The sequence below is a fragment of the Sphaerodactylus townsendi genome, linkage group LG01, assembly GCF_021028975.2.
Source record: "Sphaerodactylus townsendi isolate TG3544 linkage group LG01, MPM_Stown_v2.3, whole genome shotgun sequence".
In the NCBI taxonomy this organism is placed as follows: domain Eukaryota; kingdom Metazoa; phylum Chordata; class Lepidosauria; order Squamata; family Sphaerodactylidae; genus Sphaerodactylus; species Sphaerodactylus townsendi.
Window position 1 is genome coordinate 79,032,197 of NC_059425.1, and position 25,972 is coordinate 79,058,168.

The following is a 25,972-nucleotide window of genomic DNA, read 5'->3' on the forward strand; positions in this document are numbered from 1 at the left end:
CCAGAGCAAAACCCAATTCCTGTAATGACTTCAACCAGCTTATTGGGAATGGCTGAGAAGCACCAGAGCCCTGAAACTCCCGCACAGTAGGAGCTGCTTTGGGCTGAGCCTGCAAGTACCGGAACAAGTTCTGGAGCTGGGCTGTCTGCTGTAAGCCAAGGGCGGGGTATGTTTTGGGAGATCTTGGGGACCAGAGCCCCCATCCAACGCCTTTCAACCAGCAAATGTGCTGGGCTGCCTGCAGGCCACATTTTCAGCTAGACAGACTTTGGTGAGGAAAAAATGACCATGGCAGTTCCATCTTTCTCTGTAACAGACATTTCCGCTTTGCCGGCGCGTCCTCTTGGGGTGGGGGGGGGGGGAGGGGGAGATCCTAGCAGTTCTCCCCGGGTTCTTGGGCGCCCCCATCTGACCGGGCTCCAAGGAAATGAATCGCAAGGTTTTCCTCGCCGCCAGGAGCGAGGAGTGTGGTAAATGATGCCGCAGAGTCGGGAAAACTGAGTCTAGCGGTCCCCGGACTGTCGGGGAAGACCCAAGGCCGGGGGCGACTCTGGTGTGCCGAGAAGCACCAGCGCCCATTCACTTGCCCGGAGGCGCAGCTCCCTCTCAACCAGGCAAGGAGTTCCCGCGCGACAAACTAACCCCGCTGCCCCGAACATCACCGGCGGACACGAAACTCTCATAGGCCACGCGCTTCAAAGGCGCTTCCTCCCAAATGACTAAAACTCAGAGGCGGGTGACGGCGTCGGTCCCCAGCAAATGCCAAGTAATAGTATTTCTTCCGTTAAGAGCACGCTGCGCTGCGCTGTTTTGCATGGCTTTTAGTTTTGCCCGGAGAGCTGAGGGGGTAGTGTGTGTGTGTGTGGGGGGGGGGGGGGGGGCGGGCTGGATGCAGAAGGCTGTTTCCTGGGGGTCCCGGCCGGGGCATCTGGCTCTCTTGAGGGAAAGCGGCGGCGTCCGCCTGTCCAGTCAATGACCCGAGCGACAGGGAGAGGGGGCGGGACGGGGAGGCAGGTTGCGGCTCGTGTCGGGCGGGGTGGGGGCTCCACCACGCCGCGTTCCAAGCTAAACCCACCCACCCCCGGGAGGGGAGGTAGCGAGGGGGGCTCTATTAATGGCAGGGCCGCCCGGCCGCCGCCTGCGTTACGTCGGAGCGCCGCCGCGCGAGGAGGATGCAGTGCTCACCCTGCCTAGTGGTGGCCCTCAGCGGCGTCCTGGTAGCCCTGGGGCTGCTCATCCTGGGGCTCTACTGCCACACGCCGACTCGCTACGGGAAGCACGCGGAGGTGGCGGCCGAGGAGGAGCAGCAGCCCCTGCGGGAACAACAACGCCGCCACCTGCCCGCCAAATGCGCCTGGTTCCTGCAGGAGCTGCCGGCTTTCCTGGTGCCCGCGCTCTTGCTGGCGCTGCGCAGCCCGCCGCGTTTCGCGCCGCTCGGCTGCCGGCTGCTGGTCGGCATGTTTTGCGGGCACTACTTTCACAGGTGAGAGAGAACGGAGGGGGCAGCTGTCCCGTCTAGCGGCAGCGCATCTGGTTGGCTTCTTGCTCTAGAGAAAGTGCGTTCCTTGGAGCAAGAAGAATGGCTGCTTTTGCTGAAGTGCCAGGGGGTTCTGTGGGGCTGCATTTTGGGGGAGCAATTTGGAGTGCCCCACCTGATGCAAGAGTCTTCCCAAGTGATGCCCGCGGTGTTCTGGGTTACACGTGTAGGGCTAAATACACTTCCTAGGAATTGCCCCTATGAATGCAACAAGGGAGAACCGGCTTTTGCGGCAATTCTGAGCCGCCTTATTAAACAGGTGGGATCTCGGTCGGGCTTCTGAGTAAATGTTAGGATTGACTTGGGGGAACAAATGTTGCTGTCAGGTATACACTTTCAGATGAGAACAATAAGGCTGAAGTCTTGTGCTTGCTGATTTGTAAGTAAGCCCACTGAAGAAAGTGGGACTTGCTGTTGCATAAGCATTCATTGCGAGGAAGTCCCTTGCAGTGTCATCAAAAGCTTAATAAAGGTGTTAATTCTGAATGATACTGTTAGGCTTGCTTTTGAATAGCATACATAAGATTTGCATGAAAATGGTATCTTGGGGATGAGTGAAATATTCAGGATTTCTGTTTCTTATCTCCTTGTATTCTCTTTCATATCCTAAGGAGGACTGATTTTCCCCCCCAAATCAAGTGGCTAGTTCAGATTTCACCTTTTCCAGGTTCACATGACCATACTTACATCAGCTGCCTTATACTGAATCAGACCATCAGTTAATTGAGGTCAGTATTGTCTACTCAGACTGGCAGTGGCTCCCCAGAGTTCTAGGTAGAAGCTTTTCATGTTATGCCTTACCTGGTCCTTTTAACTGGAGAGGCCAGGCATTGAACCTGGGACCTTCTGCATGCAACACACAGGTTTTTGCACTGAGCTGTGTTCTGTTCAAAACCAGGCTCCTTTCAAAAGTGGGTGCAAGTTAAACAGTGCAAGCTATATTGGGTCTCAACTGGGGAGAAAGGAGGGTAAAATTGAAGTAGATAAATTAGAGCAGGTGAAACTGTCTGCTTGTCCCTGCACATGCGACAAGCTTGCAAAGTTTTATTTTTTGTAATTTGCACTTGTGATTATTGTTGGAATTATTCTTCAGTCCTTTTCTCTTTACAACTATATGTATGCTGGTCTCTAAGTCTAATAAACCAAGATGTTTAAAATACAAAATAGAAGTGCTAATGAATAAAAATAGTTACAAAAGGGGAGGGGAGGCCATAACACATTTCTTACATAGAAAATATTTCTATTAAAACTTAACGCAGAACTACTTATAAACTTAAGGAAGCATTACTTATTACACAGGAAACCCCATGAGTGGCTCTGTCAACATTTTCCCCACTTTAGAGCACTTGCTTCTGAATTTGCTGGAGACTTGACCTTTTCATGCCTTTTCTCAGTCTTCCCTCCCCACCCCCACCCCATCATTACTGATAACAGGACTTGATTTCAAACTCAGTGTGATTGTTATAGTACACTCTAACTTTCCATTTCAGATAAGTCTGCTAGTCTGATTGTTAAAGAACTGGCACAAATAATACTTTTAATCTGTGTAAAAGGCACTCTGTAAATGTCATGTTAAGTGTAATTTCATTTTTTGAAGTAAATGAAAATGGTTTAGTCTGGCTATCAACACTTCAGTGTTGACAAGAATAAGATGGATATGCCCAATAATTTTGTAAGTGGAGAATGCTGCCAATAACACTCAAGTTATATAAAGATATGACATTTGTTTTTGGCTTCTTCAGATTAAACCAGAATGTGATTTTAGCAGACTCTTCAAATGAATGGAAATGAATAAAACTGTGTAAAAGACAAACTTAATAAAATTGGTTAGTTTACATTGCTGAAGAAAGAGAGTTTGAATTTATACCCTACTTTTCTCAATCTTTAAAGAGTCTCAAAGTGACTTACAAAGACCTTCCCTTCCTCGGACACCTTTTGAGGTAAGTGGGGCTCAGAGAATTTTGAGGAAAGTGTGACTAGCCCAAGATCACCCAGCAGGCTTCATGTGTAGGAGTCAGGAAACTAACCCAAATTTCCATATTAGAGTCCACCTGCTCTTAACTGCTATAGTCCACTGGCTCTCAAAAAGAAGAAAAGTTGACTCCTTGGCTAAAACATTATTTGGTAATCTTAACTGATAGTACAATTTTGAGCAAAGATTCGCTTTTATTTGTTCTCTATTGTAGTCAACAGGCTTTGTGCGGTGTTTCTCTTAGTATGAGGCTGGAAGTGCAACCTAATTCTAAGCATCCTTATTCAGGAGAGCACTTCCACTTCTTAATGAACAGGTTGCAGCTAGCTGCTGCTTTCAAGTAGTCACTGGAGGGGTGCTATCAAATAGCTAGCAACACTTTGATTGAAGTTCATAACCCAGAAACAACTGGAAGTGTTGTCAGCTCAGCTCATGTTTGATACTGTTGTCTTAAGTGGCTGTATCCACACCTTTACTCCTGTTGGAAGGCTGTCTAGAAAGACCCATGAGATACAGTTGAAGTGTAATCAGTGGTACATGATGGCGGGGTGCACATCTGAATCACACCTATATGATCCTCCAAGTTCCCTCCTTTCTTAGGACTTCTGACACTTTAAGATCCACCAGTTGAGGGAGAAACTATAGTCCTTGGTTAAATACTCACCCATCTCCTGTAAGCAGTTGCATAAGAATGTTATCTGTAGTTTGTGCTGTTCTTTGGAGCAAGGCTGTGATCCTCTGAGGTGAAAGGAGGTACTGATTTTTTGGTTGGCAGTATCTATTTATTTCATTTATCCCCTGCCTTTCACACCATAGGAACCCAAAGCTGCTTATACCATTTCCCTCTCCATTTTATCCTCACAACAACCCTGTGAGGTAAGTTAGGCTGAGAGAATATGAGAAGATCAGCGCACAAACTTCCATGACACTTGGCACAAATGGAAATTTGAACACAGATCCCAGGTATTAGTCAAACACTCTTAACCACCGCACCACACTGGCTAACAGTGGAATAGCTGTTAAGTCACCAAATAATGTGGTTGTGCTACATGTAGTGATATTGGCACAATATCATTCAAATAGTGTGGTAGTATTATGCCAGCAAATATGAGCACATTTGCCATGTGACCCCTGTGAGAGACATGGGTAGCACATGCTGGAGAGGGAAAGATTGTTAATACAATAGCCATTTTTAAGAGTCAAACTCTAAGGGAAAGACTCTCCCTCCCTTGCTTACTTGTATGTGATGGATCAATGGTACCCACTCTGTGGCTATCAGAAAGTCGCATTTCCTGTAACCACCAACCTGTCTGCTGTATGTCCAATACACTGCTCCAGGTCATTCTTCCCACCTCAGCTACTCTTCCTCTTCTGCTGCTTTTGATCACTTTCCAGATGTCCTCTCTAGACATGGAGTTTTACATTATTTAATTTAGAAATCTGGTGGCCCAAAAGAGTGACTCAGGCCTTTAGCAATGTTTGTGGAAGCAGGTGGTGAAAGCAGGCAAAGTATGATTTCCCCCCTTGCTTATGTAGGGAAAGTGAAGCAGACCAGTGTGTCCTTTGCTTCCTTTGAGTTTTCCGGTCCTCGCCACCTTCCCTTGCCCACACAGGTGCAGTTCCGGGCACACCCCCACCAGCATTTCTGGGGGATTCATGGGGCTTCTTTTTGTCTTGCTTATGTTAATCAAGGAAGGCAACATCTAGCACTATATGACTAAGTGGCATGGGAGATTTTAAAAAATCTTAATACTTTTGATCTATTGCAGGCATGATAAATTGTGAAAACAGCTTTTTAAAAAAACAGGTGGCAAACAACCTCCTGACCCAAAAGGGGCAAGCAAAATGGCAGCTAGGCTTGGGGTAAGCTGTGGGGTACAAAGAAATGCCAGGACAGCCCACTGGGAATCACAGAATGGCACGGCAAACAAGAAGTGCACAAATGACTGTTAGGCACCTGATGACATTCCCTCAAGTGAGAAGTTTAATTTCAGTAACTTCATTGCCAGATGAGGCATATTTTTAATTCACTTCTCAAGGAAGAGTGATTTCACAGGACATTACTGATTATATAACTGCTGAAGATGTATCTTGTTGAATTATGGTTCAAAGCTTTGTAGACCCAGTTATTTATTATAAATCACATTGGAATTCTACACTCTTTCTAGTCATAATCACCAAAGATCATTATGTTTATGTAGCACCTTCAAAATTTCCCTTTGCAAAATACAGAAAGCAGGTCCTTACCCCCAAGGAAGTTCTAATCTAAGACAGGGGTAACCAACCTTTATGGTGTGAGTGCCAAAGATGTCTGTCTGTGAAGATGTTAGCCTGATCACAAGCAAAAGTGAGAATTGTGATTGGCCACGCATATTGTGCACACACTGAGCACCTTGGCACTAGTGATTGAGGAGTTAGTCTTGGATCTGACTGATAGCTGCACAGGTCTCGAAGATAATGACAGACATAAGCCATGCCTTCTATTTTGTGCCGGTTTCAGGAATGGACACAAAGATAAATTATTTTAGTGGCAGAGTGCTGCAGAAAGATCAAGGGGCCAAGGTGAGACCACAAAAAAACAGAGAGGAGGTTGAAGTAGTAATATGAGACATGACCACACTAGAAGGAACTAAAGTTTCTGCTGAGGTGATAGAGAAGAAGAGCTGTATTTTACCTAAGGAAGGGATGCACACCATGATTTAGCAACAAACTGAATATGGGGAGCAAAAGAGATCTACATTTATTTATTTTACAAAATTTATGTCCCTGTTTGCCCTTACAACAAATTAAAGCATATATGATAAAATCATAATTTAAAACCATTAAAATTACTCCTCAAAAACACATTCATCATTAATACAATTAAAAACAGACATAAAATCAGAAACATAGCAGGGGAAAATGGGGCCCGGGGCAAAATGGCCACCCCCATGCCTCGTGGTAGCTACGTCCCCACCACGCCCCACTTATCTGATCCGGTGGCAGTCCCGGGCAGCATGGGGGGCTGGGCGGGGCTAAGGGGCGCTTGGCTATGGCCTCTGCCAGGCCTGGCAGGACAGGGCCGGACCTAGGGGTGCCAGGCAGCAGCCCCACAAAGCCGTTCTTTCAGCCTCCGCCCAGCCAAGGGGGGAAGAGGGAGGGATGTGAGGATAATTTTCATTCCCCACGTAACTTAACAGGGGCCCGGGCCTTTTTCCCCACCCCACCCTGTGGAAACTGCGCCACTGCATAAAATACATACAAAGACACAGTAACAACAATTGAAACATTGGTCAGGAAGGAGTCAAATATATGGTGGTTTAGAAAGTCAGAAACCTGGGGGAGACACTTGTTGATGTCTTTTCTTATTACCCTGTTGTGACTGGTAGATGTCCTGAAATAGTAGAGTTTCCATCTTCTTGGCACATCAAAATAGCAGCTTCTTCACAGTCCCAGTTCAGAACCTCCATGCTAGGCTAGACCATGTCCTTGAAAATGCAGACACCCCTGCAGTCATCTCCTCCAACAGGTGCCTATGAGTGAAAGTATGAGTACAAGCTGAATATGGTATGGGAATGACTTGTGGAGATCAAAGTGCTTACAGCCCATAGACAGAATTGAGTGAGTTTAATGGGATTTGCTCCTCAAAAAGTCTACATAGGAGTGGATTTCAAGCCTTGAAAAACTTGAAATGGGAATCCTGTGCAGCTCCCCTATATTTCTTGCACATGTCTTTACCTTTTATTATACATCGCCTCCTATGGCACGTCAATGAGAAATAGAATTTAAATTTTATCAGCTTTCCTTTACTGATGGTAAGTCATCAGGAGGGAATGTAGCATGATACAGCTTGATCATGTCAGATCGTGGAAACTAAGCAGAGTTGGTACTTGGATGGGAGACCATCAAGAAAGACTATAGTGGAAGGCAATGGCAAATCACCTCTGATTCTCACTTGCCTTGAAAGCTCCATGCTGGGGTTGCCTTAAGTTGGTTGCAACTTGACAGCACTTACGTACATGAAGAGTCATCAGATGGGATACAGTGAGACATTCAGTGACTGTTCTATATTTCACAAGTTTATGATTTAATTAAGCTTTAAAATAAAATATTTTTCAAAGTTTTACTAGATTCCTGTTTGCACAATAAAGCATGGAAATGTGACTGCAGTATGATGCTGGAATACAGGTCCAAAAACGCTGAGTATAAATTAAGTACAACGTTCTAGATTCATTTTTTACTACTGTGGATGAAAAGCCCAAATATTCACCAGCTTGCTTTTATCCCTTTTTGATTATTTTATGGATGGTTTGACACAAATAGTATTTTTGCCTTTCAGCATATGGGGGGTGGAGTTTTTACTTTTGGTACATGAGTGGTGGAGTGTTGACTTCTACACAGTTATGACATTTATGTTCCATTCTAACACAACACCAAAAAGCTCCTTTTGTTCTTCCCACAGTTATGACCTCATAATAAATCCTGGAACTTTCTGCACCATTGAAGTAACTTACTTTTGAAGTTTTCAGTTATAGTTGGCATATTTCTCACTATTTCAGGCAGATATACAACACACATTATAGCCCCAGGAACAAACTGTTCCTTTTTCATAAATATCAAATAACAATCTGCAGAAGAATGGCAGTGAACATTTGAAACATGGATGGATCGCCTTTTCCATCCCCACTTCAACTCTGCCTCATCGTAAACTCGGGGATGGGGCGGTATAAAAGTCTAAAGAATAAAATAAATAAATAAATAAAACTATCAACTGGTTGTGGTGGGTTTTCTGGCAACCTTCCTTACTGTTTTCTAGCCAAACTGCAGTACAAGTTAAATCCTGGAAATTAAAGGCTAGTGAAAAGAGCGTTTCAGTGACATTTTACAAGTGCGAATCTTCAAAGGACATAATACTACACAGAGGCTGGTACAGCAGTCACCCCATGTTCCGAAGGAAGCCTGGAAATAGTAGTTCTGACATGTGGGAGCTAATGACCCCAGTGGGAACATTCTCAGGGCAATCTGCCATTCGTTGGGAGAAGCTGTGTCATTCAAAACTTAAGTAAGACTGGAGGTTGGAGATTGGAGGTTATCTTATACTTTTCTCTGTGTATTTATGTATTTATTATTTATTTATTTATTAGTTTGATTTTTATACCGCCCCATCCCCGAGTGCTCCGGGCAGTGTACAGCATAAAATTTCCAATACAGCATAAAATCCTAACTTTGTGCGCTCCTGGGGCCTTTGCAGCTACTTTAAAAAAGAGGCACCTGGTTTTATTCCTAGCACAATAATCAGAGCAATATGCCTGAACCATTGCCACTCATCCCATGTTGGACATAGTGGAGGGTATCCTTGCTACAGTTAGAAAAATCTTTTCTTAAAAAAACCCTGTGTCAAATCAGTGACACAATGATGGTTTTGTGCAGAAAGGGAGGATGCATCCAAGGGTCTATCTACAGAAAATGGCACCTAAAGCAAGCACAGCTTCTGGCTCTGGTTGCCAAGAGCAAGCAGCTCCTTCTATCCCAAGAAGGGTTGTAAGTTGGCAAAGCATGACTCAGAAAGCTGCTACAAAATCTGACTGCTCTGCTGCGTGCTCTGCCCTTGGGGAGAAAGTGAGGCTCTGGTGCACCTTGGCTTCCCACAGGGCCCCTCAGTGGCACTCACCCTCCTTCAAGAGACCAAAGCAAACCCAAGCAGCACCTGCAGCTCCTTAATGTTCTCCATCAGAGCAATAGGCTGCTTAGATGAGCTACCACCTCTTGTCCGGTGGAGGACCTTTGCCCTGGTGGCCTCCATTGCCAGCGTGTCCCATCTCCCTGCCTCCCACTTGGCAGCCTGTTTGCTGCTGCAACTGTGTTCATGGCAAGGCAGCTGGTGCTGCTCTTACAGCTCCCTCCTCCTCCTTCACCTCTCTGGGCTGCTTGTCTGCTGGGCTCCATGCCTTCATGCTCTGCAGCAGCCTGCCCAACTTCTCTTGGTCCCTCTGGCAAGTCAAAGGCATAAAGGTGAGGCAGGCACCATCGCCAAGGAGAGGACAAGTCTTCCACACCCACAATATGTGAAGACCCTCCTGTTTCCACCAGCAACTCTAATCAGCCAGAGAACCTCCAAGCAGGAGTTTCAGACATCCTGCCCACTGGGCCTGGCTGCCCCAATACAGGAGTCAGAATCTGCTGGGGGCTGGGGAGGTGCCAGCACCATTCCTACCATGTCCTGAACAGATCTGCTGCAACCCTGAGCACCCTCACAGATCACACCATCCGCCCACAGACATGTATAGGAAGCTGACATGGTCGGCAGCACTCCTAGCCTTGCCCCGTTTGCCTGCACCATGCTGCTGAGAAGGGGCGGGCCCAACCTTCCCTTATAGGAGCCAGCCTGTTCAGCCTGTTCAGCCCTGCCTGGGACAGACCCTCCTGTTGGTCTGCCTGCCTGCCTGCCTGCCAAGCAGAAGTCCACCGGGTGAGCTGCCGCCTGCTGCCACTGGGAAGGAGTGAGAGTCCTTCCCCACCCACCCCATTGGGAACACCTGCAGGGGGTGGGGCCTGGCAGCTACAACAGGAGTTCCACCAGCAGCCCAAGGCAGCCAGCCTGTTCCAGCCCACCTGCCTGGGACCCAGACCCTCCTGTTGGTCTGCCTGCCTGCCACTACCAAGCAGAAGTCCACCGGGTGAGCTGCCGCCTGCTGCCACTGGGAAGGAGTGAGAGTCCTTCCCCACCCACCCCATTGGGAACACCTGCAGGGGGTGGGGCCTGGCAGCTACAACAGGAGTTCCACCAGCAGCCCAAGGCAGCCAGCCTGTTCAGCCCTGCCTGGGACAGACCCTCCTGTTGGTCTGCCTGCCTGCCTGCCTGCCAAGCAGAAGTCCACCGGGTGAGCTGCCGCCTGCTGCCACTGGGAGAGGGAGTGAGAGTCCCTTCCCCACCCACCCCATTAGAAGGAACACACCTGCAGGGGGTGGGGCCTGGCAGCTACAACAGGGAGTTCCACCAGCAGCCCAAGGCAGCCAGCCTGTTCAGCCTGCACTGGGACAGACCACCACTCCTGTTGGTCGTGCCTGCCTGCCTGCCTGCCAAGAGCCAGAAGTCCACCAGGTGAGCTGCCGCCTGCTGCCACTGGGAAGGAGTGAGAGTCCTTCCCCACCCACCCCATTGGGAACACCTGCAGGGGTGGGGCCTGGCAGCTACAACAGGAGTTCCACCCAGCAGCCTCCAAGGCAGCCAGCCTGTTTCAGCCCCTGCCTGGATGGACAGACCCTCCTGTTGGTCTGCCTGCCTGCCTGCCTGCTCAAGCCAAGCAGGAAGTCCACCCCGGGTGAGCTGCCGCCTGCTGCCACTGGGAAGGAGTGAGAGTCCTTCCCCACCCACCCCATTGGGAACACCTGCAGGGGGGTGGGGCCTGGCAGCTACAACAGGAGTTCCACCAGCAGCCCAAGGCAGCCAGCCTGCTCAGCCCTGCCTGGGACAGACCCCTCCTGTTGGTCTGCCTGGCTTGAGTGTGGTAGTAGTTAAGCGCAGGCTAAGCAGGTAGGTTTTGGGGAGAGCTGGCCTGAACAATGGGGCACCTACTACTTTGGGGCAGGGGATCCCGGTATTGATGGGATGGGGTAGATATAGCGGTGGCGGCGGCCATATGATAGAAAGGCGAACAAGATCTCAATGGGTCATGCACCGTTAAGCCTTCTGACTCCTCCGACCCTATCCCAAAAGAGGCAGACGGTGGCAGAGTTCCAGGAGGTTACTCTGCTTCGCCATTAGCTGGGAGTGCTGATCAATGCCAGGTCCATCAACAATAAAACGGCTGTGCTCCGGAGATTACATCTCCGAAGCCCCAACAGATGGACCTGGCTTGTATCCACTGAAAACCTGGAGTGCGTGAGGGTGTAGAGCAACTGTCGCTTGCTTAGGCGAGAGTCCACGGCCACCCGGGTTGGCGATGCCTCCACCAGCCACCCGAACAACAGGGCTTCGGGGGGGAGGTGTGGCTGCATGTTCATCCGTGATTCCATTCCCTTCAGAGCTGGCCCCCATCCCAGAGAGAGATTGCCGGCATGGAGTGTAGTCGGCTCTAGAGTGGTTGGCGGTGGAGAGGTGATTCATGGTCCTCCTACGAAATTGTACCCGGTGCGGCCTGAAGCTGCTAACCAGGGGACAGCACGCTGCTCGCGGCTGCTGGAGGTGGTGGCGGGATCTGGGCAATTCACGGTTCCCAGTCTTATTGTTCTGGGGACTTTAATCGTCCCATGCCGACACCGTATCCTCATGCTACGAATGGCTCACCGGACCTGGTGTGTCATCCATGGCGGCACTATATTCAGGCCTCTCCTTGGTAATTGGATTCTGGCCCCACTCCAAGCGAGGCCCGGCCAACCACGCTGGATTTGGTCTTTGGTTTGGGGTTAATATGAGTCATATCCTCTCACGGATAGAATGCCATGAATGTCCTGAGCCATTCATTCGCCTTGAAGGTTTGGATGGCCCTGCCACGCCAAAACCCGTCTTCAGGCGAGGGGCTGATTTATGCACCAGCCAGCGCCGGAGACTTATGGATCCGATTGGTTTCCTGGAGAATGCTCCATGCGGGACCACTGAACCCGCCGGGCACACTCGCCGATATTGAGCAGGTGGAGGACTGGAACTCCCGGAGCTCTCCGATGCCATCGAGATTGTTGCTCCCCGGCGTCCTCTTTCTCGCCTTCTTCCGATGTTCGGCAGGCTCCTTGGTATACCGAGGAGCTCTGCGCCGCATATGAAAGCGGATGCTTAAGGCGACTAGAGCGAGTGTGGCGGAAATCTCGCTGATGGCTATGCCAAGCGAACATCTTATAGGGCGTTTATGAAGGCCTATGAGATGGCAACGAAGAAGGCGAAGAGGGCTTTCTTCTCCTCCTCTCTTGCGTCTGCTAGCTCCGCCCGGCGCTTAAATTATTTCGTATAATTTGGTCTTTGACCTCGCGCTTATCCGGAAGAGGTCTACAAAATCATCGATTGGCTGGCATTAGCTGTAAGGGCATTCATGAGCTTTTTTGCAGATAAAGAATCGCGTTAGCTTAGCCCGAGGACCTTCCACGCCCGATTATCTACAATTGAAGTGAACTGGAGGCTCCCTTGCCCCGTCTTCGGATTTAAGTTTGGCCCAGTTCTCCCTGCACTCGAAGCCCGCTGTGGACAGGGCCTTAAAACGCTTGCTGTTAGACCTACTGCACCTGTCCTCTGGATCCGTGCCCCTCCCTGGCTTATAAAAGCTTGCGAGGCGGGCTTCTGGACCCCATCTGTTGGAACATCATCAATGAAAAACCTTGAGCAGGCAGGGGTCTTTCGGATGGAGTTGGCGAGAGGAGGCAGTAAGATCCGCCCACTCTTGAAAAGACCATCGTTAGATCCAGGTGATCTGGCCAATTACCGCCCGTCTCGAATCGCTTTCGTTTCACCTGGGAAGGTGGTGGAGAGAGTAATGTTAGGAGCAACTTCTAAGGGTTTCCCTGGATGACGCGCCCTTGGCTTTCGAAGCCCCTTCCAGTCCAGGCTTCCGTTACTTTGGGCATGGGAATGACGGAGACGCTCTTGTAGCGCCATCACGGAACCACGCTCCGTATGCAACTTTCGACCAGGCGGATCGGCGCTGCTGGTTTTGTTAGATCTTACCCGCTGGCGTTTGATATGGTCGATCCACGACCTTTGACCCACCGCCTACTGTAGCGCGCTTCGAGTGCGGGGCACTGTCCTTCCAGTGGATTGCCTTACCGTTTCTCTCCGGGACCCGAGAGTCCAGCAAAGTTATTAGGAGATGCGCCGAGGGATGAAGCCTCCCGGAGGTGCCGGCTTCCAGTGCTGCAGGAGTACGCAGGGCCCGCTGCTATATCCCGCTATTATTTAACATCTATATGCGACCCCACTTGCTCAATGTTGAGTGCGGGCTTTAGGCTGATCTGTCATCAATATGCTGATGACACTCCAGCTCATTCTGTTGATGGAGGGGGAAGCGGTTGCAGCCCTGCGGCTCTGCAGCATTGTTTGGAGGCGGTAGCTGGTTGGATTTCGCGGCAGAGCAGGTTGCAACTGAATCCCATCGAAGGCGGAGATCTCTCTGGCTAGACGCGGGCAGGGAGGTGAGGTTAGGGATTTCCAGCCGGCGGTGTGGGAGGGGGTCTCATTGCGCCCGACCCCTCTGTTCGCATGATCTGGGGGAGTCCGCACCTGGATTCGTCTCTCTCAATGGGAGACCCAGGTGGCCCGCATTACAACCCGGACTGCATTTTCCCTCCATCTTCGCCAGGCCCAGCGGTTGGCTCCCTTCCTCTCCCGAAGGCGGATCTGGCCACCTGCTTGATCCATTGCAGCGGTCACCTCCAGGCTGGACCTATTAGCAACTTCGGCATGTCGCCTTGGCCTTCCCTTGCGTTTGATTCGGAAGTTAAGAACTGGTCCAACATGTCACGGCATTGCGCCTGCTCACAGGAGGCGCCTTCCAAAGAAGAACACATCCAGCCTGTGTTCTCGCGACAGCTGCATTTGGCTCGGTTGAACATTCGGATAAATCATCTTCAAAAAAAAGGTGTGGGTTTTGACCTTTAAAGGGCTTTCGCAGCGGCCTGGGACCCCTCGTACCTTCGGGACCGCATCACCCCATATGTCCCCAACTTCGGCCTCTGCGTTCTGCAGAGGCCAATCTACTAGTGGTCCCGGCCCCTCTATGCAATCGCGGCTGGCCTCCCGCACGCGGGCCAGAGACCTTTCTGACGGCACTGGCCCGGCCGTGGTGGAGACACCACTTCCTCCAGCTGTCCGGGCCCTCGCGGGACCTGGGTGAGTTCCGCGGGAGCCTGTCAAAGACTGTGTTGTTCCACCGAGACGCTGGAGTGTCCAGCTGCTGATATGGTGCCCCTGCCCTTACTGCCCCTGCCCCTAGGGCAGTTACATCAGGAGTCCCCTCATATTGAGGGTCCTGCCATCCCCCCTCATGGGGGTAAGGTTTTACTAGAATTGATTAGGGTCGGGGCCTTTTATTATATGTATTATAGGTTTTTGCTGTTTTATGAGTTTTAAAAAAGCTATTTTATGGATTACTATTAATGTTTGTTACCGCTGTTTTAAAGATTTTAGTGACTTGTTTTACCATGTTTTATGCTGTACACCGCCCAGAGCCCCTGGAGGATGGGGCGGTATAAAAGTTTAATAAATAAATAAATAAATAAATAAATAAATAAATAAATAAATAAATAGATAAATAGATAGATAGATAGATAGATAGATAGATAGATAGATAGATAGATAGATAGATAGATAGATAGATAGATAGATAGATAGATAGATAGATAGATAGATAGATAGCTAGCTAGCTAGCCCTGGGCTCATTCTCCTCCCTTCCACTGAATGTGGCTTGACAGGCCAACTGATCCAGCAGCAGACTCGCTGGCAAGGGATCAGACCAAAGCCCCTTGACTGTTTGCCTGGGGCAGGCCATGGCATCCCCCTTCAATGGTAGCCTAGGGCAAGTGCCATGCCTGCCCCACCCTAGATATGCCTCTGGATACAGACAGCAATTTTTTTTAATGTGAAGAAAAGGCAATTGAAACAATTGGATAGGGTTAGCATGGCTGTTATTTAAACTTTTTTTGGCAAACCAATGCTTGGATAAGTTTTCCAATGTAGAGTAATAGTACACTTGAATTGGGGGTGGGTGGGTATAAAACACAGCCATGGAGGTAATTAAGAAAAATCACCCATTTAAAATGGAGAAAATGGCATTGGCTGGGAGTGGAGACTGGATATTGGGTCACCATCACAAGTTAAATTACAGACAGTACTCAATAGGCACTCCATGTAGAATCATAGAGTTGGAAGATGCCACCTAGTCCAACCCCCTGTTGTTTGCAGCCTTCGTGAATGTACAGTGCATCCATCTGATGAAGTAGCTTGACTACAGTTTATACTTCAATAAATTTTGACTGTCTCCAAGTTGTCACTTGTTTTGTTTTAACTGTTTAACTCAAACATTTAATAAACATATTTGTACTTTTATAGCTGCTGGGGGAAACCATCAGTCTTGATTTAGAGTTGCATTAACGGAAGAATTTACATAATCATGACACTGGAAAGGCCAGTTAAATGGATCTCCATATTTGAGTCCTTTAATTCTTTTTACCATACACTGAAAAAAATTACTAGAAACAGGGGACACTAGGTGGTGCCATAAGACTTTGCACTCCCTTAGTCTCTTCTACTATTTGTACTATGTGTGGATTTGATTTCAAAGTGGTTGTGTGCAAAGTGGTTTGCTTTTGTCCCACATCTTTTTTATCCTGTGTTTTGAAATCAAATTACATTTGTAGCCAGTTGGCATTACAGAGGGATTTAAGCCTTGTGTATGAAAATATCTAATATAATGCTAACATAAAATTCAAATCTTCTTTCAAATCCAAGAACACAGACTCCAGTGTCCTCTTCAGAATCCTGTGGTTCCAGCCACATCTTGGACTGTTTATAGTCAATTGGTGCGATTTCTTAGTAACCCTCCTTTTCCCCCATACTTCTTCCTGCAATTTGTAGTTCTTTGGAGCCAGATAAGACTCCATGGATCTGATAAAATATGCTCTAGCTCACAAAAGCTTGTGCTGGAATAAATTTTGTTAATCTCTAAGATTCTACGGGAATCCTATTTGCTTTTGCTTCAACTGACAACAAGACTACCCATTGGAAGGTAAAGATCTTGCCTTTTGTAAGTTATATTGCAGCACTGGATCAGACATGTTATTTTTTTCTTTACCTGATGGTTCATAGATCTTTGCCATTGATGCAGTCTATGTTGGCCAGGATTCCAGTACAGCTAACTCACTTTTCAAATTTAAAATTTTCCTTTTGAATTTTTCCTATGAAAAAAACTATTCTATTTTATGTCTGGATTCTATAGTGAAATGGTGCCTTTTCCATTAAAATCTTGAGAATTTCTGAAAATACAACATCTAGAAGAGTAAAATATGCCCACAAATAACGTGGGTAAATACTCTTTTAAAACCAATCTTACACATTTTTTAAACATTTAAACAGTGGAATTACATTCCACTCTGGGCTTTGTTCACACAGTTTTAACTAATTGCTCAAACATATGTTGGTATATTCTGCATAGGTGCCCTGCCATCAACCAATTCAACAATAAAATCTCTTAATTCTGTGGAATTATCCTTAACAACAGTTGTCTTTTCAAAGCAAATTTACTTTGGCCACATTTTCAGAGTTTTATTTTCTGAAGAATGAAGCTTAAAGCATAACTACCCTAAAGTGACATTTTTCGTTCATTAATGTAACTGGGGTGTTTACAGTCATCATCACGCAAGTATTCTGTAAATGTTTATATTAGCTTCCTCCTCTATTTGGACCATGAAGACAAAAACAACTCAAAAAACAACTCAATTGTCTATAACAAAATTGCAATTAGGCACAAGTCTTGGAGGTCATCTGAGTATCTATAGACAGAGAGGATTCTTTGTATATTTAATTGTATGTTTAAATTGTATGTTATGAGTATGAATAGAATTGTATGTTTTGGTAACAGGTATGTGTTAGAATTAGGCAATAGCGGTAGTCCATTAGGTATAGTGATAAGTGGATGTTTATAGGAATCACACTAGCACAATAAACACACTGTGCACTTTATATTGAGCCTTGTGTATCAGCAGGATATACTTTTGTGTTTTGGAACATGAGCTGGAAACCCAGACACAACTCACCAAAAGTATAATGTATAGTTTGGCCCTAAGGAAAGGAGGGCCTGGGTGGGAGAAAGTATGTAAGAAGCAGAGGCATGCCAGGCCTAAATGGCACCTGGGCCATGACCGGCACCCTGCGTCCCCTCCTGCTTGGCTTCCCGCACCCCCTTGTGCACCACTTATGACAGCTGGGGGCGGGACTCAGCAGCAGGTGGCTTGGGCGGGCAGCTTGGGCAGGTGCCATGGTGACAGGCTGGCTCTTGCCCTCCAGAGACTGACCTGCCACTGCACTGCCCACCTGGGCCGCCCACCACCAAGCCCCACCCTTGACCTCCCTGCAGGCTGGCAGCCCTTCCCAGACCCTGGGGAGGGCAGGACCCAGCCTGCAGGGAGGCCGGGGGTGGGGCAGTCGAGCAGGGCAGGTGGCTTGGGCAGGCACTGCAGTGGCAGGCTGGTTCCTGCCCTCCTGGGGCTGGCCTGCTGCTGAGCCCTGCCCCCGCAACCTCCCTGCAGGTCGGCTGCCTTCCCCAGGGCCCGGGAAGGGCAGGAGCCAGCCTGCAGGGAGGGGGGGGTGGGGCTCAGCAGCAAATGGCTAGGACAGGCGACTCAGGCCGGCACCGCACCAGCAGGCCAGCTCCTGCCCTTCCTGGTCTCCCTGGTGGGAGGGCACAGAGTACTGCTCAGCTGGCAAGCAGCACCCTGGCATGGGAGGAGCTGCCGGCTGGTGCCTGGCACCCCTCACATGGCATGCACCCAGGGGCATGGGATACCCCATGTCCCCATGGGTAGTACACCCCTGGTAAGTAGTTGTCGTTGAATAATCAAAGAACATCAGAAGTGTGTACAAGTAGTACTAATTGGAAAGCAATAAAGGATAAAACTTCATTAAAGGTTGTCACTGGGATCTCCTTTGTTAGGTAGGAATATGCGACAAGACAACTGTTGAACTTCTTGTATGCAGTTGAACTAATTTCTATTAGAGCACAATACTTTCTTACGAAAGTATTTTTCGCATTTGCATTCCCTGCAGCAGCAGCAGTATTGGTGAGTGCAAATCCTATTTCTGGGTGGAGCCCATTGTCCATGAATTTAGCATGCCCTCGGCCTTTGATTCTGGTGTTTTTAAGTACTGGTAGCCAAGCTTTGTTAATTCTCTGAGTCTCTTCTTTCTTGTTGAAATAATACTGCTGCTGCTGCAGGGAATGCAAATGCAACTACAAATGTAAATGGATTGATAACCCCACCCGCAATACAATGTACTCAACCACACCTTTGCATTGCAAGTTCCACCCAAACACTTACTGATTGGTTCCCCACCTGGACAATATATACTCCACTAAACTTTCCCTTCTCACTAGACACAGTGTATAACAGACTTCTCTCTGTGATAAACCTCTGAAGATACCAGCCACAGATGCAGGCGAAATGTTAGGAACAAGATCTACCAGACCACGGCCACACAGCCTGGAAACCTTGTGGTTCCTGCTCTGAATTGTTTGCTCCACCTTGACCTTGGCCAGAATCTCTGGATTTGTGATTTTGAATTAACCTGGAACTGACTACTGTGAGTTTGGGAATGTTTGGTGCTTGACTTGTGGAACTAACCTTTGACAACGGAAACTGGATTCTGTGTGTCCAGTTTCCAGGGATCCATGACACCAGGTGACTTGGGCCTATCACAATCTCTCAGCCTAACTTACCAAAAAAGGACTATTGAAAGATAGAATGGAAAAGGGGAGAATAAAGTGATAAGCCATTTCAAGTCATCATGAGGGGAAAGAGTGATATACATAAATAAAATATAATTAATAAGCTCTGGCATGCAGTCAGAACGAACTCAGTATCCAAAAGCTAAGCATTACATTATATCTGGCACAAGTCAGTTTTAGAGATAAAATATGAAAGCAGGGAATGAATGTTCCCAAGAGCTCCAGTGCCCTGCTCTGCTCAGGAATGCAATGCATGGGCAGGTGGAGCTTCAGCCCCCACCCCCCTACTGTTTATCAGAGCCTAAATGTATGTCAGGGAGCCTATTTGCCCCCTACATTCCTGCTGGGTAACCTTGGGCTAGCCACAGTTCATTCAGAATTCTCTCAGCCCTACCAACTTCACAAGGAGAGGAAGAGAAAGGACTTTGTAAGCTGCCTTAAGTCTCCTTACAGGGGTATGAATCCAAACTCCTCCTCTTCTTCTTATGTAACTGCATGTACTGCACTCAGTGCACATGGAGCCCACAGTTGGGCAAATAGAGTAGCCCTTAGTCATTTTGGTTTGGTGGTGGGAAGGCTGAATCTCCTCCCCCAGGCCACACTCTCAAGCTGAACAGGGCCACAAACATTTGGGAATGCTCATTCCTTGATTTCACATCTGTCTGTAAAATGGTCTGGGGAATCCCAACCCAACTCATGGCAAATATAACATCTAGTTTGGTCCCCAGATACATACAGAAATAGTGATGTGACAGTTTACTAATGGTGCCAGTCTCCCCATGGATGAAATCCCCAAAGGCTGCATCAGGGTTGTTCTTTAGTCTTCTAAAGAAAGGAATTTAACCCCCAATTGTCTAATTTCAATAAATTATATCCTCACTGTACTTTCCTTGTATGGCAGCTCTTTCTTGCTCTCACTAAACAGTGATCTGGTAAGGTTCGTATAGAGCACATGGCAATGTTTCTGTTCAGTCTTCTGCTATGAACTAATTTGTTATTTTCTTGGCAGCCTAACAAGCCAAGAAATTCTGGCAAGGACCCTGCTCTCTTTGGTTTGGAAACTGATAGATTTTCTCTTTGATAGTCTGCTAAGTACTTGCCCATACTGAATCTGCAGTTATTTCCTCTGTGGCATAAATGATTAATTTGGAATTTTTTGAGATGCTGGTTTTGAGATACTGGTTTGGTACCACATTTCTATAAGATAACAACATGCCCCAAACAGTTATTAGTGCCACACTTACTTTTTTATTTTAGATTTTGATTTGTAACCCGCCCTTCCCCGTAGGGCTCAGAGCGGTGAACAGTAATAACCCATAAAAGCAACATCATCGTAAACATTTCAGCATAAAATAATTTTAAAACAGCTTTAAAATAACTTAAAAGTATTTACAAAGATGGTGCCTTCCCATATTCTTACATGTCCCTGGGAGGCCACGACAAGAGTTTAATTTCAATTCAGATCTGGCTGATGATGTAAAAGCCTGGTGGAGCAGCTCCATTTTACAGGCCCTGCAGAAACCATTCAAGTCTCGCAGGGCCCTGATCTCACTTGTGAGCTTGTTCCACCAGGTAGGGACCAGGGCTGTTTAGGTCCTGGCCCTCATGGTGGGCAGCTGGATATCTTTCAGGCCAGGGACCACCAGCAAATTTTCCTCTGAGGAACGAAGAGATCATAAAGGGCAATACTGGGAGAGGCGGTCCCACAGGTATGAAGATCCAAGACTGATCACAGCCTTAAAGGTCATAACCAAAACTTTGAACCTGATCCAATACTTGATCCTACGAGTATCTAACAAATTCCATTTTGCTGTGCCATAACATGCTGACAGGCAGTGCAATCCACAGGGGGGGCCATCCCCCTCTGAAGACGGCGCAGGTTTATGCTGGAGGGGCAAACGTGCTGGTGCCCAACTGTAGCAGGGCCCTAGGATTCCTGGCCATGGCAACCAGGCCCTACAGGCACACCTGCACTGCCTAGAGCTATGCTGGTGTCCTGGGGGCATTCCAGGGGGTGGGGCTGACCTTTGTTGGCCTCCAGAGACTTCTTAGTCCCTATACACTAGTGGGGCTGCTAGCAGAGATTTGCTGCGATTTTTACAGAGTATTTCTATTTTTCCCTATGGGGGAGTTTCAGGTAGGATTTAAAAAAAAAACTTTTGAGGGCTTTTCCACCTTTGAGCAGGTGGAGCAGTGCTCAAGTGGTGCTGTTCCCGCCCACCCAACAGCTCTATATTGAGCTGTTAGTTTTGATCTTTAACAGGAAAATGACTTTTGTGATTACATTAATGACAGAAAAGCATTGACTGTTCTAGGTATTTTACAAAAACCATTAATCCTGCCGCCACCTATAGACTGTCTGGTGTTTGTGAGGTATTCCTCTCTTAAATACAATTCTAAACACTGGAAAGCCAACATATGTATATAAATAATATTCTAAAAAACTCAGGTGAATGCTAATAAGCAAACTAAATTAATAATAAAAATGTTGGTATATCAGAATAGCAAATTATCAAATTTTAACTTATTTTTCATACAATTTCCCAATTTTTATTTTATAAAAATTTTTATTTTTATTTTATAAAAATACATATTTATTGCTGCTTCCAATATATTAAACTCAAAACAGATGTTCATATAGTTTAACTACGTCTCTTCAACCTTTCTTCATTGTTAGTCTTATTTTTGAAAGTAGTATGAGAAGAATGTTTTTTATTCTTCTTGGAATTCCTGATTCAGTCTCTTATTCACAGATTTTGTTAACTTTGCCATCATTGTGTATTTCCTTGATTTGCTTTCCCAGTTCTTGAGGTTAGGGCAACCAGCACTTCACTTCTGTGAGGTGCCTATTACTTTAAATATGGGATAAAGTGTTCCTTTTGATCAATGATGTAAGGTGGCCAGAGGTGTACTTATCTGTAATCATCCACTGTCCATGTGAGCTGAAAAGGATGTGTTAGGATCTGGAGTCTACTGAGCAGTTCATATTAATGTAATGTTAAGTAGCTATAAAGTGATTACAGTATTTCGAAGAGACAGACCAAGCGTAGGGGTGGCACACATTACAAGGGCCTAAGAAGTCCAGAGGGGCCACCTGTCTGCAAGACCATTACCATAAATGGATAATTTATGCAATTTCAGATGTAAAATAAGAATTTGTCTCTGGTGTATGGGATCTCAATGCAGGTGTTCCATGCTACAAGTTTGTACCAGGCCTAGAGAAATGAAGCTTAAGCATTGCCTGAAAAGTCATTTGAGGCAATATCTATCTTTCTAGACAAGAAGCTCAAAGCACATCCTTTATTATTCCCTCTATTTTATTATTTCTTTGACTCTATGATGTAGGCTAGACTGAAGAAATAGTGACTAGCCGCTCAATAAGCTTCATGGCAAAGTGCGGATTTGAACCCAAATTTCCTCAGCCCTACACTATTTGCCTAATCACAAAACACCAGCTCTCAGAATGAGAATTTACTGACATCTGAAAGCATAATAGACTACTAGAGAACTTAAAATCTATTTCACCTAGTATTAAATTGTATTTTTTTTGTCTACCTCAGGACATTTATTTACTCATTCCTCACAAGAGGCAGACCTTTCCCATTGGACACACTGCTTTTCGGCATGCTGTTCTGTGTCTATAACGGCTTCCTTCAAGGTTACTACATGGTTTATTGTGCTGAATACCCAGATGACTGGTGCAACGACATAAGGTTTACATCAGGTAATTATAGTTGCTGGGTGACTGGCAGCTGACTGTCCAGCTGAATTGAACAACACCAAAATTGTTGCTGGGCCTTAGTGTCAAATCGTAGGACACATGATATTACTTTAAATCCAGTAGCATATCTGCCTAGGGACAAGGGGTACCCCTTGTTCCCGGGTGCCACTCTTCTGGTCACGTGGGGGGGCACAAAATCAGCCCCCCATGAGACCAGGAAGTCCTGCTGTCTCATTTTCGCGTGCCTTGACCCCATCCAAGGCACGCAAAAACAATGAGACAGCAGGACTTCCTGCAGCCTCCAAGCGCCCTCAACCCTGCCCTGGACTCCCCCTCCCTTCCTCCCCCCCTGCCGGCTGGGCTCCCAGCCGGCAGCTTGCAGTCTCTTCTGACCTCTCCTCTGGGCAGGCCAGAAGAGACTGCAGTCCTGGCCTCAGAGACCTTCTTTTATAAGCACTGAGGCTGGGGGTGGGGCTTGGGGAGCAGGAAGTCCCACCCCTTCCTGCTCCCCAAGCCCCAGCCTCAGTGTTTATAAAAGAAGTTCTTCGAGGTCGGGACGGCAGTCTCTTCTGGCCTGCCCGGAGGGGAGGTCAGAAGAGACTGCAGGCTGCTGGCTGGGAGCCCAGCTGGCAGGAGGAGTCTGGGGAGGAGGTGGGCACCCTAGACCTTGCCCATGTCCATGGTGACATGGGTGGGGTCGAGGGCAGTGGGGTGCAGAGTTGGGCTGGGGGGCAGAGTCTGGGGGTATCCTGGAGACAATTTCTCTCCGGGCACCGGTTACCCCAGGTACACCTCTGTTTAAATCCCAGGGTGAAAAACAATGGCTTGATCAACAAAAACTTCCCAGAGACAAGCAATTATCTGATTTGGTGTCCTTTGGAGAAGATAACAGCCTGAATGCTTATGATGATTTTGTAGCATTTGTTTGATTTACAGGTGGAGCACAGGTGAAAGCACACAAGCACTCTTACAGGGCTGCAGACCTGCAGACCTGCCCTGTATCAGACAGCTTCTATAGTTCCTGCTAGGGTTTCAGCCAATTCATATTAGGGATTTGCTTCTAGACTCTAACCTATACCTTATTTCTATACAGATACCCATTCTTCATTTCAGTGGGTCCTCCAGGTCCTGGTCACAGCTTCAACAGTGCTCTCTCCTGACACTGAAGGGATATCAGCAGCAATTAAATAAACATTACAGTTCCTCAGGGGTGTATCTATTGAAAATGGCACCTTGGTCAAGCTCTCAAATGGTCCCCCTGCAACTGGTCTCCGGCCAACCCCCTCCCCCAACCCAAAAAACCATTTTGGTAGGTACCTGTAAAATTTGGAGAATCACTGCTGGATTGTGGCAGTGGCAGCCAGATGTTTCCCTGCCCCCTCCGGGCTGCTGGCAACTGGGGCGGGGAAGCAGTTGGCCACTGTTGTGATCCAACAACTCTCCACATTTTAAAAGTACCCACCAAAACGGGTTTTTTTGGCAAGAGCAGTACGGGGGGGCTAGTCCAATGCCCCCACATAATGCCTTAAAGTGGTGTTCTGTGGCGTCTGCCCCTCCTGGGCCCCCTTAGATCTGCTACTGCAGTTCCTTTTATCATGTAAGATAGCCTAATCCATAGTGATTGAAGGTCATGACCCTAACAGCAGTATGGTTCCTTATTAAATAGATCATTTATATTCACTGTTCCATTTTAAGCAAAAGGTAAGTCATTTTGGTAGAGGTTATTTAAGGATCTTATTGCTGTACTATTCATGCACATCTTGATAATGGTAATGAGGAACTATCTGGTACTGGTGCTGCCCTCACTCCAACCACATAAGGTCACTTTTACTGAAAGCACAGTGGGAGGCTATTAGCTTTGTTTCTAACTCCCTGGGGTGAGATAATTAGTATAATAGTTTTCCTCATGACTATGTATGACTATGTATGGGTGTAACAGTTGAACAAACAAAAGAGGGGGGGAAACTTAACCATAAATAAACAGAATTAAAGGTCAAGAATAAATTCACATTTATATATTTATAGATAGATACATATCCAACTTGTAAACACCAACAGGGCCCTTAATAGCCTACATTACAAACATATTCATATACAAATAAATAAACAAGTCCAGTTTCCAGCCCTGACCAAACATGCTTCAACCAAATGGCCTTTCAATAGTAAAAAACTACATAAGTCTGAATTCTAGCCTTAAAATATTGCTTTTTAAAATCCTTTAAACTGTGGTAGATGGTTTTACAGAATTAATAATAAATAATACCAGGACTTCATCATATACTATAGGCTTCAATCAAAAGATGGTACACCGACCCATTGTATATTTTTCTCATAACTGAAAAGATGATGCATTTAAACCTGCTGGAGATTTATTTGTTGCCCCTATGAAAAGGGTTCAATCTAAATTGTTAAGGGCAATACTCCAAGTTCCCCATTGCATACCAAACTCCATGGTGCGCCTTGAAACTGGGATGTTAAGAGTAGAGGACAGGCTCTGTATATCATCAGTTTCTTTGTACAAGAACCAGTATCCCTGATCTTCAAGGACAATTTTCATTCAGGATGGCCTGGAGCTATTAAAGGCAAGCTGGGAAAGTTGGGCTTATCCCCTCATTCCCTCCGTGAGTTAGGAATTGATCAGGCAAAGCAAATGGTAAAGCAAAGAGTATAGAACATCAGACCCCTGTGTTTGTATCCTCAGATAAAACTAGATACATTCCTGTACTCACTGCAAGTTTATCCAATCTAAAGATTAATAAACAATGGAGAGCTTTTTTGCTCACTAGATGCTCTGCTTTGCCATTGGCTCTTTTGGAGGGTTGGTTATAAAAAAGTCCCTATTCCTGAGAGAGTCTGCTTGTATGGTACAGGGCAAATAGAAACACAGGAACATGTTTTATTATATTGTCCAATTTATAATGTCATATGTAGTAAATGATCTCTCCAGTATTAAATAAGTTCCCAGACTGAACTGATTCTGAGTGGATTAAGAAGCTCTTAAGTGATAAGAACTCTCAGGCTACTGTTAATGTTTCTAAATTTTGTGTGGCTGCAATTAGAATTTGTAACAGTATTGCAGGTTTATAGAAATCAATGCTTTTATAATATTTATTGTAGATATTACGTTATTTGTATAATGTTTGATTACTTATAACTCTGTTTTGGTCTAATTGACAATATATATGCACACACAACTTGCTGGGGAAAAAGATAGCATAATATAATCATAAAGATGCAAATAAAGTGTCTGGAGCATGTACAGAGTAGTAAGGTGCATTGTACATTTAGCACATCCTTTATTTAAGAAACCTCATCTATTTATTTTCTCTTGTGAGAAAGAT

The 25,972-nt window shown here is 46.7% G+C and overlaps 1 protein-coding gene across 1 annotated transcript in view; it reads left to right on the plus strand.

The window, feature by feature from the left end:
* Positions 1 to 1,172: 1,172 nt before the first annotated feature.
* SRD5A2 (steroid 5 alpha-reductase 2) overlaps positions 1,173 to 25,972 on the plus strand; it is a 34,766-nt gene continuing 9,966 nt past the window's right edge. The window contains exons 1-2 of the mRNA XM_048507478.1: positions 1,173 to 1,483; positions 22,471 to 22,634. Coding sequence (XP_048363435.1) covers positions 1,173 to 1,483; positions 22,471 to 22,634 — 475 coding nt within the window. The remainder of the gene's footprint in view (positions 1,484 to 22,470; positions 22,635 to 25,972) is intronic.